The sequence below is a fragment of the Ranitomeya imitator genome, chromosome 2 (genome assembly GCF_032444005.1).
Source record: "Ranitomeya imitator isolate aRanImi1 chromosome 2, aRanImi1.pri, whole genome shotgun sequence".
NCBI classification, from domain to species: domain Eukaryota; kingdom Metazoa; phylum Chordata; class Amphibia; order Anura; family Dendrobatidae; genus Ranitomeya; species Ranitomeya imitator.
In genome coordinates this window covers 134,406,930-134,423,453 of record NC_091283.1, presented here as the reverse complement: position 1 = coordinate 134,423,453, position 16,524 = coordinate 134,406,930, and the positions used below count along the sequence as shown (strand labels likewise).

The window sequence follows — 16,524 nt, the reverse complement described above, 5'->3', positions numbered from 1 at the left end:
CATGGAGTGGTAGTATCTATGAGAAATGATGTCATCAAATGGTTTCTGGAGCATTTTTAGGGCGGTATAATGTAATTGAAACCAATAGATAAGTTATTACTTAATGGGATATCATCTGGTGATTTTATTTTTGGATGAAGTGCTAAACAGGGTTGTCTTTACTCCTCCTTACGCTTTGCTTTGCCAGTGGAAATTAAGATCAGGGAAGATCCAAGAATATGGGGGTTTTAGAGTGAAGGGGGAGAGGACAAGTCAGACAATATGTTGTTTTGTTTTTGAGAGATACAGACAAAACCCTCACTTATTTGACAAAAATATTAGATATACTTGGGGAAATGTCCCGTTTGGAATTAGTTGAAAATTAACTTGGCCAGATCTTTGTTTTTACCATCGGATCCGTAGTTGGAGATAGGAGAGACTTCATGTTTTGAATACAGAGGGAATGTCTAAATACTCAGGGATAATAATTACAAAAGATCTCAGCAAATATATGACAAACAATATGGACTCATTTATAAAGAGGATGCATAACGATACGGAGTAAGATTCAATGGCTGACTGAATAGGGTTACCAAGAAGAATTATCACATTGCCACAATTAATGTGTGTAATGAGTAATTCCCCAGCGTGGATAGGAGAAAAAAGTAAAGGATTAAGAACTATGAACAGGAGTTTATGCCAGAAGCGTCATACCTTTATCGATTAATCAGGAAAATTATATTTGCTATATACAGTGTATATATATATATATATATATATATATATATATACTAGACTGTGGCCCGATTCTAACGCATTGGGTACTCTAGTATATGCATGTCCCTGTAATATATGGACAATGATGATTCCAGAATTCGCGGCAGACTGTGTCCGTCGCTGATTAATCAAGGCAACCTTTATGACATCGTCGCCATGGCAACCATTATGACATCATCGTCGCTGTGCCCGTTGCTGATTGGTCGAGGCCTAGTGGCCTCGACCAATCAGAGACGCAGGATGTCTACGTCCTTTATGACATCATCGTCGCTGTGCCCGTTGCTGATTGGTCGAGGCCTGGCGTGCCGGTCTCTGATTGGTCGAGGCCTGGCGGCCTCGACCAATCAGAGAGCCGGGATTTCCAGGACAGACAGACAGACGGAAAAACCCTTAGACAATTATATATATAGATACACACACAGCTCAAAAAAAATGGAGGGAACACTAAAATCCCACATCCTAGATATCACTAAATGAAATATTCCAGTTGTAAATCTTTATTCATTACATAATGGAATGTGTTGAGAATAAAACCTAAAACTGGTCAACGTAAATCGAAACTAATATCCCATGGAGGTCTGGAATTGGAATGATGCTCAAAATCACAGTGGAAAATGAAGTTACAGGCTAATCCAACTTTAGTGAAAATGCCTCAAGACAATAAAATGATGCTCAGTAGTGTGTGGCCTCCACGTACCTGTATGACCTCCCTACGCCTGGGCATGCTCCTGATTAGGTGGGGGATGGTCTCCTGAGGGCTCTCCTCCCAGACCTGGACTAAAGCATCTGCCAACTCCTGGACAGTCTGTGGTGCAACGTGATGTAGGTGGATGGTGCGACACATGATGCCCCAGATGTGTTCAATCGGATTCAGGTCTGGGGAACGGGCGAGCCAGTCCATAGCTTAAATGCCTTCATCTTGCAAGAACTGCTGACACGCTCCAGCCACATGAGGTCTGGCAATGTCCTGCATTAGGAGGAACCCATGGCCAACCTCAGCAGCATATGGTCTCACAAGGGGTCTGAGGAAGTCATCTCGGTACCTAATGGCAGTCAGGCTACCTCTGGTGAGCACATGTAGGGCTGTGCGGCCCTCCAAAGAAATGCCACCCCACATCATTACTAACCCACTGCCAAACCGGTCATGCTGAAGGATGTTGCAGGCAGATCGCTCTCCATTGCGTCTCCAGACTGTCACATCTGTCACATGTGCTCAGTGTGAACCTGCTTTTATCGGTGAAGAGCACAGGGCCCCAGTGGCGAATTTGCCAATCCTGTTCTGTGGCAAATGCCAAGCGTCCTGCACGGTGTTGGGCTGTGAGCACAACCCCCATTTGTGGACATCAGGCACTCAGACCATCCTCATGGAGTTGGTTTCTAACCATTTGTGCAGATACATGCACATTTGTGGCCTGCTGGAGGTCATTTTGCAGGGCTCTGGCAGTGCTCCTCCTGTTCCTCCTTGCACAAAGGCTGAGGTAGCGGTCCTGCTGCTGGGTTGTTGCCCTCCTACAGCCCCCTTCACATCTCCTGGTGTACTGGCCTATCTCCTGGTAGCGCCCCAGCCTCTGAACACTACGTTGACAGACACAGAAAATCTTGCCACAGCTCGTATTGATGTGCCATCCTGGATGAGCTGCACTACCTGAGCCACTTGTGTGGGTTGTAGAGCCCGTCTTATGATACCACGAGTGTGAAAGCTCAACCAACATTCAAAAGTGACCAAAATATCAGCCAGAAAGCATTGGTACTGTCATGTGGTCTGTGGTCCCCAACTGCAGAACCACTCCTTTATTGAGTGTGTCTTGATAATTGCCAATCATTTCCATCAGTTGTCTATTCCATTTGCACAACAGCATGTAAAATTGATTGTCAAACAGAGTTGCTTCCTAAGTGGACAGTTTGATTTGACAGAAGTTTGATTTACTTGGAGTTATATTCTGTTGTTCAAGTGTTCCCTTTATATTTTTGAGCAGTGTATATATATATATATATATATATAGTAGGCAGCGCACAGAATCGAATATTTAAAGGCACGATAAATCAATCAATAAGGGAATCACTTTAGAATACTTTTGGCACAAAAGTATTTACATAGAGTTTTCTGGCTAACATGGTACCACAATAAACTTTGTTTTCTATTGCACATTGTAAAAGAATAAGGAGCATTTCAAATAATTATGGGAAAGAATTTTGGTAAATGCATCAAACATCTTACCTTTGCATCACATATGGTAACAACGCATGTAGTAGTTTAAATCTTTAACCACCAGTCTGTTCTTACCTTCCTCACTAGGCCAACTTTTACAATTCTGACCAGTGTCACTTTATGAGGTAATAACTCTGGGACGCTTCAATGGATCTCAGTAATTTGAAGACTTTTTTTGTAACATATTGTACTTCATGTTAGTGGTAAAATTTGTTCTATATGAATTGAGTTTATTTGTGAAAATATTGGAAATTTGGCAAATTTCAAACTTTTACATTTTATGCCCTTAAACCAGAGGTCTGTCACACAAAATAGTTAATAAATAACATTTCCCACATGTCGACTTTACATCAGCACAATTTTCAAAACATTTTTTTGGTGAGTTAGGAAGTTAGTAGCGTTAAACGTTGACCAGCGATTTCTAATTTTTCAACAAAATTTACAAAATCATTTATTTATTTTTTTAGGGATTACATCACATTTGAATTGACTTTGAGAGCTATATGACAGAAAATTCCCCAGAGTGACATCATTCTAAAAACGGATCCCCTCATGGTGCTCAAAACCACATTCAATAAATTTATTAACCCTTCCGGTGCTTCATAGGAATTGAAGCAATGTGGAAGGTAAAAATTAACATTTAACTTTTTTCAAATTTTTTTTTCTTTACTCCCATTTTTTTTTTATTTTCATAAGGGTAACAGGAGAAAATAGATCAAAAAAATTTTGTAACATAGATTTTGATGAAATGTTTTGTGTTTGTAGAGCCTGCTATTCCTAAACAGGGAAACCCTCCACAAGTGACCCCATTTTGGAAACTAGATTCCTTGAAGAATTTATCTATAGGTGTGGTAAGCACCTTGAACCCACAGGCGCTTCTCAGAATTAACAACATTAATCTGTGAAAATGAAAAAAAAAAAAACATTTTCCCACAAATATGTTGTTTTAGCGCCCATTTTTTTCATTTTCACATGGATAGCAGGAGAAAGTGGACCCGAAAATTTGTTGTGCAATTTCTCCTGAGTACATCGATACCCAATATGTGGTCAAAAACTACTTTGGAGGTACACTGCAAAGCTCAAAATTAAAGATTCGTCATATTGGAGTTGGGATTTTGCTGGACTGGTTTGAGTGTGCCATGTGACATTGGTAGAGCCCCTGAGGTGCCAGAACAGCAGGACCGCCCATAAATTGCCCCATTTTACAAACTACACCTCATCAGTCTTGCCCTGTGGATAAGCAGTACTGTACAGCCACATATGGGGTATGGCCAAGTTCAGCAGAAATTGTGGGACAAATTTTGGTGCCATTTTTACTCATTTCCCAGTGTGAAAATGTAAAATCTGGGGCTAAAACTACATTTTGGTGGTAAAAATGTATATTTTTTCTTTACTGCCCAATGGTATAACATTTTGCAACACACTCATGTCAATATTACTTAACCCCTAGATAAATTAATAGACAGGTGCAGTTTACTAAATAGGATCATTTATGAGTGGTTCTGCTGTTCTCGCACCTCAGATTAACGTAAAATTCTGCAAAGCACCAGTGGGTTCAAGGTGCTCGTCACATCTAGCTAAATTCCTTGGGGGGTCTACCCAAAAATGGGGCAATTTGTGTGTGTGTGTGGGTGGGGCTGTTTAGGCACATCATAGGCTAAAATAAAATTTTGGTGAAAAAAAGTTAATGTTCATTTTTACCTTCCACATTGCTTCAGTTGATGTAAAGCACCTGAAGGGTTAATAAACTTCTTGAATGTGATTTTTAGCACCTTGAGGGGTGCAGTTTTTAGAATGGTGTCACGTCTGGGTATTTTCTGTCATATAGACCCCTCAAAGTCACTTCAATTGTGATGTGGTCCCAAAAAAATGGTTTTGTACATTTTGTTGAAAAAATTAGAAATAGCTGGTCAACTTTTAACCCTTCTAATTTCCTAACGGGAAAAAAATTATGTGTCAAAAATTGTGCTGCTGTAAAGTAGACATGTGGGAAAAGTTATCTATTAGCTATTTTTTGCGACATAACTGTGGTTTGATGGCATAAAAATTAAAAGTTTGAAAATTGCTAAACTTTCCCCACATTTCCAATATTTTCACAAATAAATGCAAGCCATATCGAACACATTTAACCACTATTATCGAGTCCAATATGTCATGAGAAACAGTCTCAGAATCAGTGGGATCCTTTGAAGGGTTTCAGAGTTATAACTACATAAAAGTGACACTGCAATTGTAAAATTGTCCTGGTCAGGAAGGTGAAAATAGACTTCAGGGTGAAAGTAAAATGTCACTTGCAGTAAAAGGTCTGTGTGCCTCCAGCTACTCTCTCCATAGAATTTTAATAGCCAAATGCCATCTTCCTCTCTGTTATGCGAATATCTGTCTTCACTGAATGCAGATTTTTCCCATGAATTGAGAGTGAAAGTTGAGTCCAGGGAGAGAAACAGAATTTCAGTTGTATTATTGAGTTATGACATAAAAATTAAACCGTCAGTTACTCTTTGAGGGAGTTAGTAAAGATATGAGGAGAAGAAAGTATTGGGAGAAGTGGTGGAGTAAAGTAAGTGAGCGGGGTGTTTTGTTCCCTGCATTGGAGGGTAGGAAAGTAGTGAGTAATGCAGCAGATTGGATTGCTGGTAGGTTGTATTTAGGGATAAAAAATGTTTAATTTCATGATTTATTTTTAAATGGTAATGTATAAGATTTTTAACAAACAGTTGCAGACGCTCTATGTCTCATCTTTCCACATTAGAAACGATATGTTCACTGAAGATAAATGTCTTTGTAAGAGTAAAGAGTCCCCAGGACAACGACTTTGACATCTTAAAGGGTTTACATGAGATAAATAAAATAGTTTCTTTCCTTACAAATAATTTTCATTTCTATAGTACCAACATATTCCAGCGCCAGTCTTGTCTATAGACTTTGATATTGCAGTTCAGTCGAATTCAATTGGATATGGCCGAGCTGCAATAGCAAACACTGCCTGTACACAAGAGTGGTGCAGTTTCTAGAAATAAAATATGAAAATCAGCTTATCCAGAAAAAAAAACAGAATCTGATGTGCTGTGAGTAGTGGAGAGCAGGCATGGCATACAAAGGGCCGCCTCAGAAGTCAATTAACCAGGAACGGGATCATCAAGGCAGGTCAAACTTTGTACAATGGTCCAGGGAGTACAGCAAAACTTCAAGTATAATAACTCCTTTCATCTTCTACTCAGACACTTCTGAACCTGATAAAGATATAGAGTGACAACTAGTGATGAGCGAGTGTACTCGTTGCTCGGGTTTTTCTGAGCACGCTCGGATGGTCTTCGAGCATTTATGACTGCTCGGAGATTTAGTTTTCATCACCTCAGCTGAATGATTTACATCTGTTAGCCAGCTTGATTACATGTGGGGATTCCCTAGCAACCAGGCAACCCCCACATGTACTCAGCCTGGCGAATAGCTGTAAATCATTCAGCTGAGGCGATGAAAACTAAATCTCCGAACACTAACAAATACTCAGAGGTCACCCGAGCGTGCTCAGGAAAACCCGAGCAACGAGTACACTCGCTCATCACTGGTGACAACCAATATTAGCAGGCATTATACAACCCCAGTTTGTAATGTTATATGATCCACTTCATTTTGGCACTTTCTATGAAAATATTTGGAGTATGGTCCAAGCTGTACTATTGCTGCAGTGCAAGGAACTGTTGGGATCAGATAAACAGATTGGGAATTCCAAGACTGTATCCATTATCCTGTTTGATGCTCCAAATGATGTCCTCCTGTCTTGATTAATCTGTTAATAAAATGACGTCACTTTCAATTTCAAGGAACATGAGGTCTACCTATCAGTCATGGTCAGCCACAGAATAATTCCAAAAGTAGATTAGGACAGGGCGGCTCCATCCATGAAGTATCTGAGATAAGGGATGGAATGCGGATATATAAAAAAAGCAGAAAGTTCACAGTGTGGTTTTCATAGGTGAATACTTTTTTCCATACTTCTAGAAATGTTTTGCTGGGAGAAGCAGGCGTGTGGCACGAGCTGCAGAATTATTCAGTGCGTATAAATTCACCATTTGCAGGTCACATCTCATTTCATGTCACACAATGTGCACTTTGCAGGCTATGCCTGTTCCCCTTACCCCTGGAATATGCATCTTAATGCCAGGTTTACACCCTTAGGCTATGTTCCCAAGTTGAGCTTTTGATGTTGCAGATTTTCCACAACCATTAAATACGGTAGGTTTCTCAAAAATACACAGCGTAAAAAATACTCATCAAAAACTCAACGTAGGAATGTAGCCTTACAGTTTCACTTACTTGAACGACTCCATTGCTCAGATATAGAGCTTTCCAGGCTGCAGCTTAAGCCTATGTTGGCCATGTTAAAGTAGCAGATGAAGATAACGTGTCGAGGAATTTTCCCATAGGCTTCTCTACTGGACACAAAAAAATGCATTTGTGTATAAAAAAAAACTTCTGAAAATTAAAAACTACAAAAATATTTAAAAATGACAATGTTTTTTGTAAGCTCAAAAAAAAAAAAAAAGCTGAAAAATCTTTGCACGAAGGAAGATGTATGGTGGCCTATGCCAACCCAGGTGACCATGCACTGCTTCTACAAATGTCTGTGAAACATGCTGAACTTTTCATATCTTCATTGATTGTTAGAATTCTTCACTAAAGTTCCGCATTTACACAAGTAACAAATAATTGACCAGTATCTAAAAATATGAGTTTTCTTTATTTGGAATACGTTTTCTACTCTCCTGTGATACAGTATAAATACATTCTATAAATACTGACCCCAGGTGCCCCTCTGTGTCACAAAACTGTCACTTGAACCCATGGCGTCCCTCCATGTCACAAAACCCATGTCCAAAAATCATGGCAAATGGTAGAAAAGCTGAAAAGGCGTCGGATCCCATTTGGAAGAAGAAGTGGGAGGGGGAGCAAACATCTATGTGAGTATTCATATGTACAACAGTTTGTTAGTGTTCCTGTGTATGCTTCTATATATATATGTGTATATACATATATACGCACACATACACAGGTATATACTCATACATATACCCACATACATGCACAAACAATTTGTTCTACACCCATTTACAAACATACCCAAGAAGGCAGAGGTGGGAAACTTTGTGTATGAAATACATATTTTTATGTAAAAATATTATAAGGTGTCTGCTGCCACGTCAATTAATGTATACACCCGACATTTTAAGATCTCTGGTACATATTATGCTCAAAGCTCTAACTCCAAGAGTCGAAACCCAAACAGACAATATTTTGTACACATCTCATCCCCATTCACATCTATGAATAAAAGGTAATAAAGAGAATAACAAAATAAGTCTCTTCTTAGAGTATTTACCCAAACTCAGAAAGACAGGCTATCTGACCAAACTAATATGTCTCACTGGAGCTCCCACTGAAGAAAAAGTTGGAAAGTTGGCACACTTTTCTCGAAAATTAGAAAAAGTCAGTATACCAATCCCAAAGGGTTTCATTCAGTGGCTAGACATCTGTAACCTACACAGCTAATGACTAGATGCAGTTACTAGGACTTGAAGTTCAATGATTACTAGAGAGACTGCCTACGCTGGGAGTAGAGGCCAATAATTGCAATCTTTTAAAGATGGCTGGCTTTCTATATTTGGCACTGGGAGGATTAAGGTAGTATAGAAATTGAAGTGACTTCCACCCCATTCCACAGCTGGTATAAGAATTTGGCACACATTTGGGATATCGCTGAGGGAGGTAAGAAAATTAAGTCAATGAGCATATTTTTTAATTTGTTTTAATTTTGTAACTACCGTAATTGTATTTTCTTTAGTCTTTCTTTGAAAACATTTTATTTTGAAAAATTTGATTTACATCGTACTTTGGAGAGTAAAGAAGACATTTCTTCTGCAGCAGCAGCAGCTTATCTACACTGTAGTTCCAGTTTCCAAGCCAGTATAGCTTTATTGTACACCTAGATGGCATTGATTTCTAGGATGGGGTAAGAAAATTAGGCTTGTCTTCCTCCTGCCTCTTCTTCACTCACAATCTCCTGCTCCTCCTTATACATATTCTTAGTTGCAGACCATTATCTGTAAGGTCATATCCTTTCCTCAGCTAAGCTTCCGTAACTCTCTATGTGCCTTCACAATGGTAAAAGCACTTTACAATACAAGAGCGCAGAAGACGTGTGTTCTTGATGGGTCTTGGCTGAACAGACCCTTTACACCACCATCATCATCATAGAAGCAGAGCCCAACACCGGTCCCCCTTCCTCTTTGGGGGTATGGAATGTGTCATTTCTGCCACTTCTCCCTTGCCTCTGACACTTTATATAGATGTATTGTCCAGGCAAGGAGGAAGTGCAACATGATGGGGTGCTATACTCTAGTGGTTGAGTGTGAATGGGGTAGGCCAGTGCTGTTGAAGCCTGCAGAAAAGGTGTTGTATGGATGAAGGCTTTGCAGTCCCACCAGAGAATTTGGAATCATGGTGATGGTGTTAGGTGTCATGAGTGGAATATCGTCTGGAGAACGACGTAAAGTAAGTGTGTAGTCAGGAAGAGTGGCCATACGCAGATTATCATGGCCGGAGACCCCTCCTCCCTCACAATCAGGGTGTCCAGCATTTATCTGAAGAGAATTGAGTTCCTCAGGAGGTACAGGGCTGTGTGTTGGATCCCGCGTGGCTGAGGCACGCTGTGGACTAGGCTGTCGTTGTGTGTCTTGACGACGTTTATCATTACGGTAGTACAGTGCAGCAAAAGCCAGCACATTAAGAAACAACAGAGAGGCTCCAACTGCAATAGTAACACTAAGTTCAGTAGAATAGTCCCTTGGATCCTGTATCACAACTGGGTCCACCGGGTCCAGGTCTGGGTTCCATTTGGATGCTGGACCATTAAGTGTGGGAGAAACAGCTGGTCGTTTAGTATCCCAAACCTTGGGTCGACGGGTTATATGTGAATTCTGAGTAGTGTCAGATGGTGGCACCTTGGTGGTAGTCGAAGTATAATGAAACATATCATGGAGATTGTATAAGTGGGGAACCAGGTGTTTCCAAAATGCCACTTTGGTCGCACGGTAGTGATCACGTTCACGTGGTTTTAGACCAATGTGTAGATAAAGTTGATCCTGTGGCTTGTATTTCGACCATGCCATAGTCTCAAAACGGTTTGCTTTTGTGTGGATGAACTTGGTATCTTGTGGGACAGGCTTGTTGGGGTCACTGGAAAAGAAAATTAAGACATGTAAATGGATAAATCTTTTTTATAAAAATGTGTCCAGAACGTGAAGAAATAAAGCTTAGCCGCAAATTTTGTTCCTATATCATGATATAAAACCACTTAAAGACATGTGAATTAGACTGCTATTAGGCCTGCCACCTGTTATGGAAACCTCCAAGTGCTCCCTGGAGCCAATAGCTATATTTCATGATGATAAATTAAAAACACTGGAGGACAATTATTAAAAAATAGTTGTAATAGTTGTTGGTCATATAAATCTTCCTTTGGTTTTAATCCATTTGATACACTTTTGCAAACTGCACATCATTATCTGTTAAAGAATGAAAAACTGCTGCGCCATTTACTTACCCAGTTTTGGCAAAGTTAGTCCAGTAGGTCATGACCACAGCGCTTAACATCACATCATTCTTGGAAAAATTGCAGGGAAACAAATCTGTTGGACCCACCATGGGGACACCAAATACATAGGGCACCTCATCGCCATGGGCTGCATCAGACCATATAGGCTTCATCAGGCTCTGGCAGTGATGATAAAAGGCATAAAAATAAGTTGGCGAGCCATATCGAGCATGTAAATCGGCTGTTACCACTGACGGCTCCACCCACTGGTGGTCAGTGAACAAAGCAACTAATGTTTTTCGACGAGTCACGGGATTGTCTCTGTCTGCCCAATCTGTGTACATGAACTTGATGGTCTCTCGAAGTGTGTCTTTCCCTTCTGGGTATCCATACAAGTTATCCACAAAATTTGAAACGGAGTAATCAAAATCACTCCCAGAAACACCATCTTCTGCATCTACCACATTTTCCACAAACTTGAGGCCTTCTCCTTGGTTCACTCCTAGCATTATATCATAGTTGAGAAATTCTCCTTGCTCCATGAGAATCTCAGGATCATCTGGAATGACGTCTCCATCGATAACTGGACCAAATGCTACATGATACCGGGCTGGTTGAATATCTTGCTCCACCAACTCTTTGGCATTTTTCTGACGAAGACAATCAACCATGTCGACAGTGTCTAGCACATTACAACCCACTTTTTCTGCAAGCAATCGCGTATACTTAACGGGCTGGTAATTAACTGCCCAGCTGGAGAGAGCTGAGCCGCTCTGTATGATAGCTCTCTGGAACAGACCTGTCAAGAAAGCAGAAAACCGCATGAAACCGGTTGTACCTAATTTAACAATTTCCATTCAAAAGTTGTAGTTTTTGACTTTCTTTGAAGAGGTACACCTCTATACCCATATACAATTACGGATAGAACCTCAGCACCATACAACATGCAGTACTGCCTTAGAAGTGGGTGCTTCTGGTTTTCATCTCAGCATCAGACACTGTGAGGCAGAAAGACGGACACAGAGAGAAAGATCTGCAGCCCAACTTCCTGCCCAGCTGGTCTCAGTGTGTGCCAGGGAAGAAACACAGCACAAGGGGATCTTTCTAAAAAGGGGAGATAGAGAAAAATGAATGGAATCAGAGAAGAGGAAGAGAGCAAGTTGGAAAGTAAGGGAGAACAAAGGTTAAAAATGGATGGTATGATATTGCTGATAGCAGGAAGATTGCATTCAAATATAAACCACTTTATCACAAACCAAATTCAACGTAAACTGTATCTCCACTTTGGAACTATACTTCACTAGCCCATAGGGAATTTCTTTCTGGCAATTATTCTATATATACATAGGAACAACACTGCGTTTCACACAAGGAGGAATGAGAAACTGTGACTTTCCTAATCTGATTAGTCTGTAGGCGGCATCTTTACCACAGCCAGTAGTCAGGTAATAGTTTCCAAATGACAGACTGCCATAAAATTAACGAGGCAAAGGGGAAACATGATTCTGCAGGTGCTGATATATTCACGGAAGGCCTAATACATTTCATAGAGAAGTCACAATTATAAATATAGAAGAAAATCCTCCAAGCAAAACCGATGCATCGTGTTATGCCTAGCGCTTCAGGAGCCAAGAGGTTGGTGCATTTGTGTCCCTGCTAATTTTGCTTTGTGTGTGTTCCTCTACAAGGGTTGTGGTAGCTTTACAGAAACTTGTCCCCATACTACGTTTGGTATTGCACCTCAACCACATTCACGTCAATAAAGCTGAGCTACAATGCTAGATATAACTCATGGATATGAGTGGCACTGTTACTAGATGAAAGCAACCATGATTTTCTAATCCTGTTCAATCCCTTTAAGGCCATTGGGGGGCACGAGAAAAGGAAAATACAATGGAAGAATATAACAGAATGAAAGTAATGTAACAATGAAAGTAAACAGAAGGATTTTCAGGGTAACGAACATAGAATGTTAAATATAAGGGTGCTCTTTTTTTCGGTTATTTCAGTACCTTAACAGTTGGCCCAAACAGAGGCATCTGGTGATGGAATCATGGAATAATGTCAGGTGATCCAAAGACCTTCAATGTTGTGGAACAGACATACAGACATGGAGTTACACCGTGTAATCATGAAACAATGGCAAAGTGTGATGGTTACTGAATGGTGTTCATGGAGTAAATACAGACACAGAAAGACATTATTCTACTAAGGAACGATCACACGACAATCCTGCTATAATGTCAGGACATCACTGCAAATTCAATATACCTTCAGAGTGATGAGAAAGGGTGAGGAGACTGACGCAAGAGGCTCCAATGCCAGAGCCAAACACCGTGATCCTGCGAGGGTCACCTCCAAAAAATGCCACATTTTCGCTAACCCAACGAAGAGCCTGAATTTGATCAAGAAGTCCATAATTTCCTTTAGCTGCTTGATCGCCAGTACTTAAGAACCCTATGAAGATAAGTGCATTGTGGTTAGTAATACTTTTGCAGTTTTGTGTTAAGCAGTTATACGTTAAGACAATTTGCAGTAAAAACACTAGTGTGTGTGTACATACATATATATATATATATTAACTGTGTATGTTATATGATTCTTACAAACCTCATTTAGCTACATCTGACAGATTCTTCATTTCTCAAACTTCTGCCACAAATCTGCTGCACGTGACCATACATTCAAAAAGCACTCCCATCAAAGTTTTTATTTTTATGCCTTAAACCAGAGTTATGTCACACAAAAAAAGTTAACAAAAATTTTTTTCAACATGTCTACTTTACATCAGCACAATTTTTGAAGCATGCATTTTTTTTCTTAGGAAGTTAGAAAAAAATTCAAAGGTTGGGTCAAAAGTTGATCAGCAATTTCACATTTTTCCAACAATATTTATAAAACCATTTTTTGGGGACCACATCACATTGACATTACTTTTTTTTTTTTGGGGGGGTGGGGGGGGTGAAGGTCTATATGACAGGACAAACCCAAATGTGACACCATTCTAAAAACTGCACCAGCCAAAGTCCTCAAAACCGCATTCAAGAAGTTTATTAACCCTTCAGGTGCTTTTTAACCCATCAGGTGCTTTATAGGAATTAATTCAACGTGGAAGGAAAAAAATGAACATTTTACTTTTTTTTTTTCACAAAAATTTTACTTTTAGCCCCAAATTTTTTTTCACAAGGGTAAAAAGAGAAAATGGACCCCAAAATATATTATGCAATTTTTAAGTACGCCGATACCCTGCATGTGGAGGAAAACTACTGTTTGGGCGCAGAGCAGGGCTTGGAAGGGATGGAGCGCTAATTGAATACTGGAGGGCAATTTTGCCTGGAACAGATTACGAATGCCCTTGACATGCCAAAACAGCAGAAACCCCCACAAGTGACACCATTTTGGAAACTACACTTCTTGGGGAATTCATCTAGCGGTGTAGTGAGCATTTTTAACCCTCAAGTGATTCATAGAATTGCATAACATTGGGATCAGTCAATGGAAAATTACCATTTTTTTATACTAAAATGTTACTTTGGCCTCAAGTTTTCAATTTTCAAAAGGAATAATAGGTGAAATTGCATAAAATATTTTGTGGTCCATTTTCTCCTGAGTACTCCAATACCTCATATGTGGTCGAAAATTACTTTTAAGGCACCAGGCAAAGCTCAGAAGGAGCGCCAATTGTAGTGCAGAGTTTTCTCAAATGATTCAAGAGTGCCATGTTCACATTGGCAGAGTCCCTGATGTGCCAGAACAGCAAACACCCTCCATAAGTGATGTCACTTTACAAACTTCACCTCTCAATGAATTAATCTAGGGATGCAGTGATCGTATTGACGGGTGTGTCATAGAAACTTACAAAATTGGGCAGGGAATAAAAAATAATTACATTTTTCACACAAAAATGTTGTTTTAGCCCCAGATTTTACATTGTCACATGGAGACATGGGTAAAAATGGCACCAAAATGTGTCACACAATTTCTGCTAAACGTGGCAATACTCTATATGTGGTTGTACAATACTGCTTAGCCACACGGCGAGGCTTTGGAGGGAAGGAGCGTTATTTGACTCTTGCAGAACAAATTATCGTAGAATCTGCAAATTTATCTACAGATGTAGAGACTATTTTGACTCCATGGGTGTTTTCCAAAAACAAGTAGCAGTGAATATTGCTAAATGAAAATTGCAACTCTGCAGGTGTAGTGTCCATACATTGTGCCCAGCTCATATTTCTGGAGACACGCACCTGTAAATTAAGAGGGATTTCATCACTACAGAAATCCAAACATCTGTGCTAACGGTGGTTTGGGCACAATGTGGGGCTCAGAAGGGAGAGGAGCATTTGGATTTGGGACCAACAAATTAAGGGGATTTATTTTGGGGGACCAGAAGCTATAGCGCTTTTCCAGAGCCTGTGTACTACTAGTTCTGTCTGAATCACATATTTCAGAAATTTACACGGGAACGCAGGTGTAAGTGCTCAGCACAGAGCGCAGGATAAATGTGAGCCCAGCCTTACTGCAATCTTTGGGAGGCTGAATGAAAAAACCAACAGCGAGTGAAGAATTGGTTTAATTTATTTTTTACGCAATTCCTCATGATGGATAATTGATTAGACGACTTTATTCTTTGGGTCTGTGTGATTACAGAGAATCCAGATTTACACTGGTTTTAGTTCTGTTTGGCTGTGGTAGGATCAGACCATGTTATTGCACAGTCAGACACAGCCATTACACAGTACACAGCAGGGGCACATTTATAAGATTATCTCAGCACAGGGACATTTGATTTAAACATATCCAATTGTGGAAATTATTATTCCAAAATCCATTGATTAAAATGAGGTTTGTTAGTGGGAAAAGACCTTTATCATGAAATCAAGAGTTTATGTGGATCTCCCTCAACCCCTTTCCATTTCCCTTCTGGTATTGTGTAGAGGACACAACACGTTGATCAGCTTCCAACAGAAGCTGGCGGTGTTAGTCCTCTCCTGAGATCCACTCCGCTCCGCAGTTAGAATAAGATAGAAACAAGAGTTTTTTTCCCATGGGCAGTAAAAATTACTTCTTCCTTAATTCAAAATATTTGTTTAGTGAGATATAACAATTATATAACACATTTTAACAGACCCCTTCATCAGGGCAATTTATCATTCAAATTATGAGGCAATAAGTAACAACAATATCTTAAAAATTAAGCCAAAATAGCACACCACCAGGATGATGTATGACAGGATGTCACCCACCCCCCCCAAAAAAAAATTTGAGAAAATTAATATATAAACCATATATTCATAAAATACAACTATCTTATGGATAAAAGCATTTATCTTGCAGGTCTTACCTATTTACTATGTCTTGATACCATACCAGTAGCCTCAGTATATTTAGGAGCAATATTACATGGTTAAAAAGGCTCTATAGGGTAATAACAGACTACCAAGGGTGACCACTTAAAATATTTCCACCAGTGGATGGATGATGACATTATGAATGCATGGAAACATAAATCAAAGATTTGTCTGACATAGCAAATTTTAGCAACTACAGAAGCCTACGAGTGTCAAAGAGCCTAGAAAGGCGTGCGATCTCTGCGGGAACCCGGGATATATGTGGTAGCTACTAAGCTCATTGATAGCACTATGTGGGATCTATATTCTCTTCTAAACAGTCTGAAGGAAACTCTGACGCCTTGTTCCTCTCATGTCCGGTAAGTACGTACATGAAGTCATATTAAAATACAACCCATAAATAAGTGTGTATTTTCTGAGAGTATTAGGAGAATTTTTGCCTGATTACCTAAGCAATACCACCATGGAAGTCATCGAACAGATACAGCTATGGATTGTGTGGTATGGAGTTGATACATATTTAGCCCACAAATGGGGGAATACAGGGCACATCTAATCCTAATGTTGTCAATCGCAAGACTGTATTCTAGCTGGATGCTATGAAGTAATGTGGA

General features: G+C 39.8%; 1 protein-coding gene across 6 annotated transcripts in view; it reads right to left on the bottom strand.

The window, feature by feature from the left end:
* Nucleotides 1-7,687: 7,687 nt before the first annotated feature.
* Nucleotides 7,688-16,524, bottom strand: part of NLGN3 (neuroligin 3) — a 190,036-nt gene continuing 181,199 nt past the window's right edge. For all 6 annotated transcript variants that reach the window (XM_069747291.1, XM_069747286.1, XM_069747289.1 and 3 more), the window contains 3 exons: nt 12,831-13,016; nt 10,569-11,358; nt 7,688-10,201 (listed from right to left, as the gene is read on the bottom strand). In XM_069747291.1, the coding sequence (XP_069603392.1) occupies nt 9,355-10,201; nt 10,569-11,358; nt 12,831-13,016 (1,823 nt within the window). In that variant the 3' untranslated portion in view covers nt 7,688-9,354. The remainder of the gene's footprint in view (nt 10,202-10,568; nt 11,359-12,830; nt 13,017-16,524) is intronic.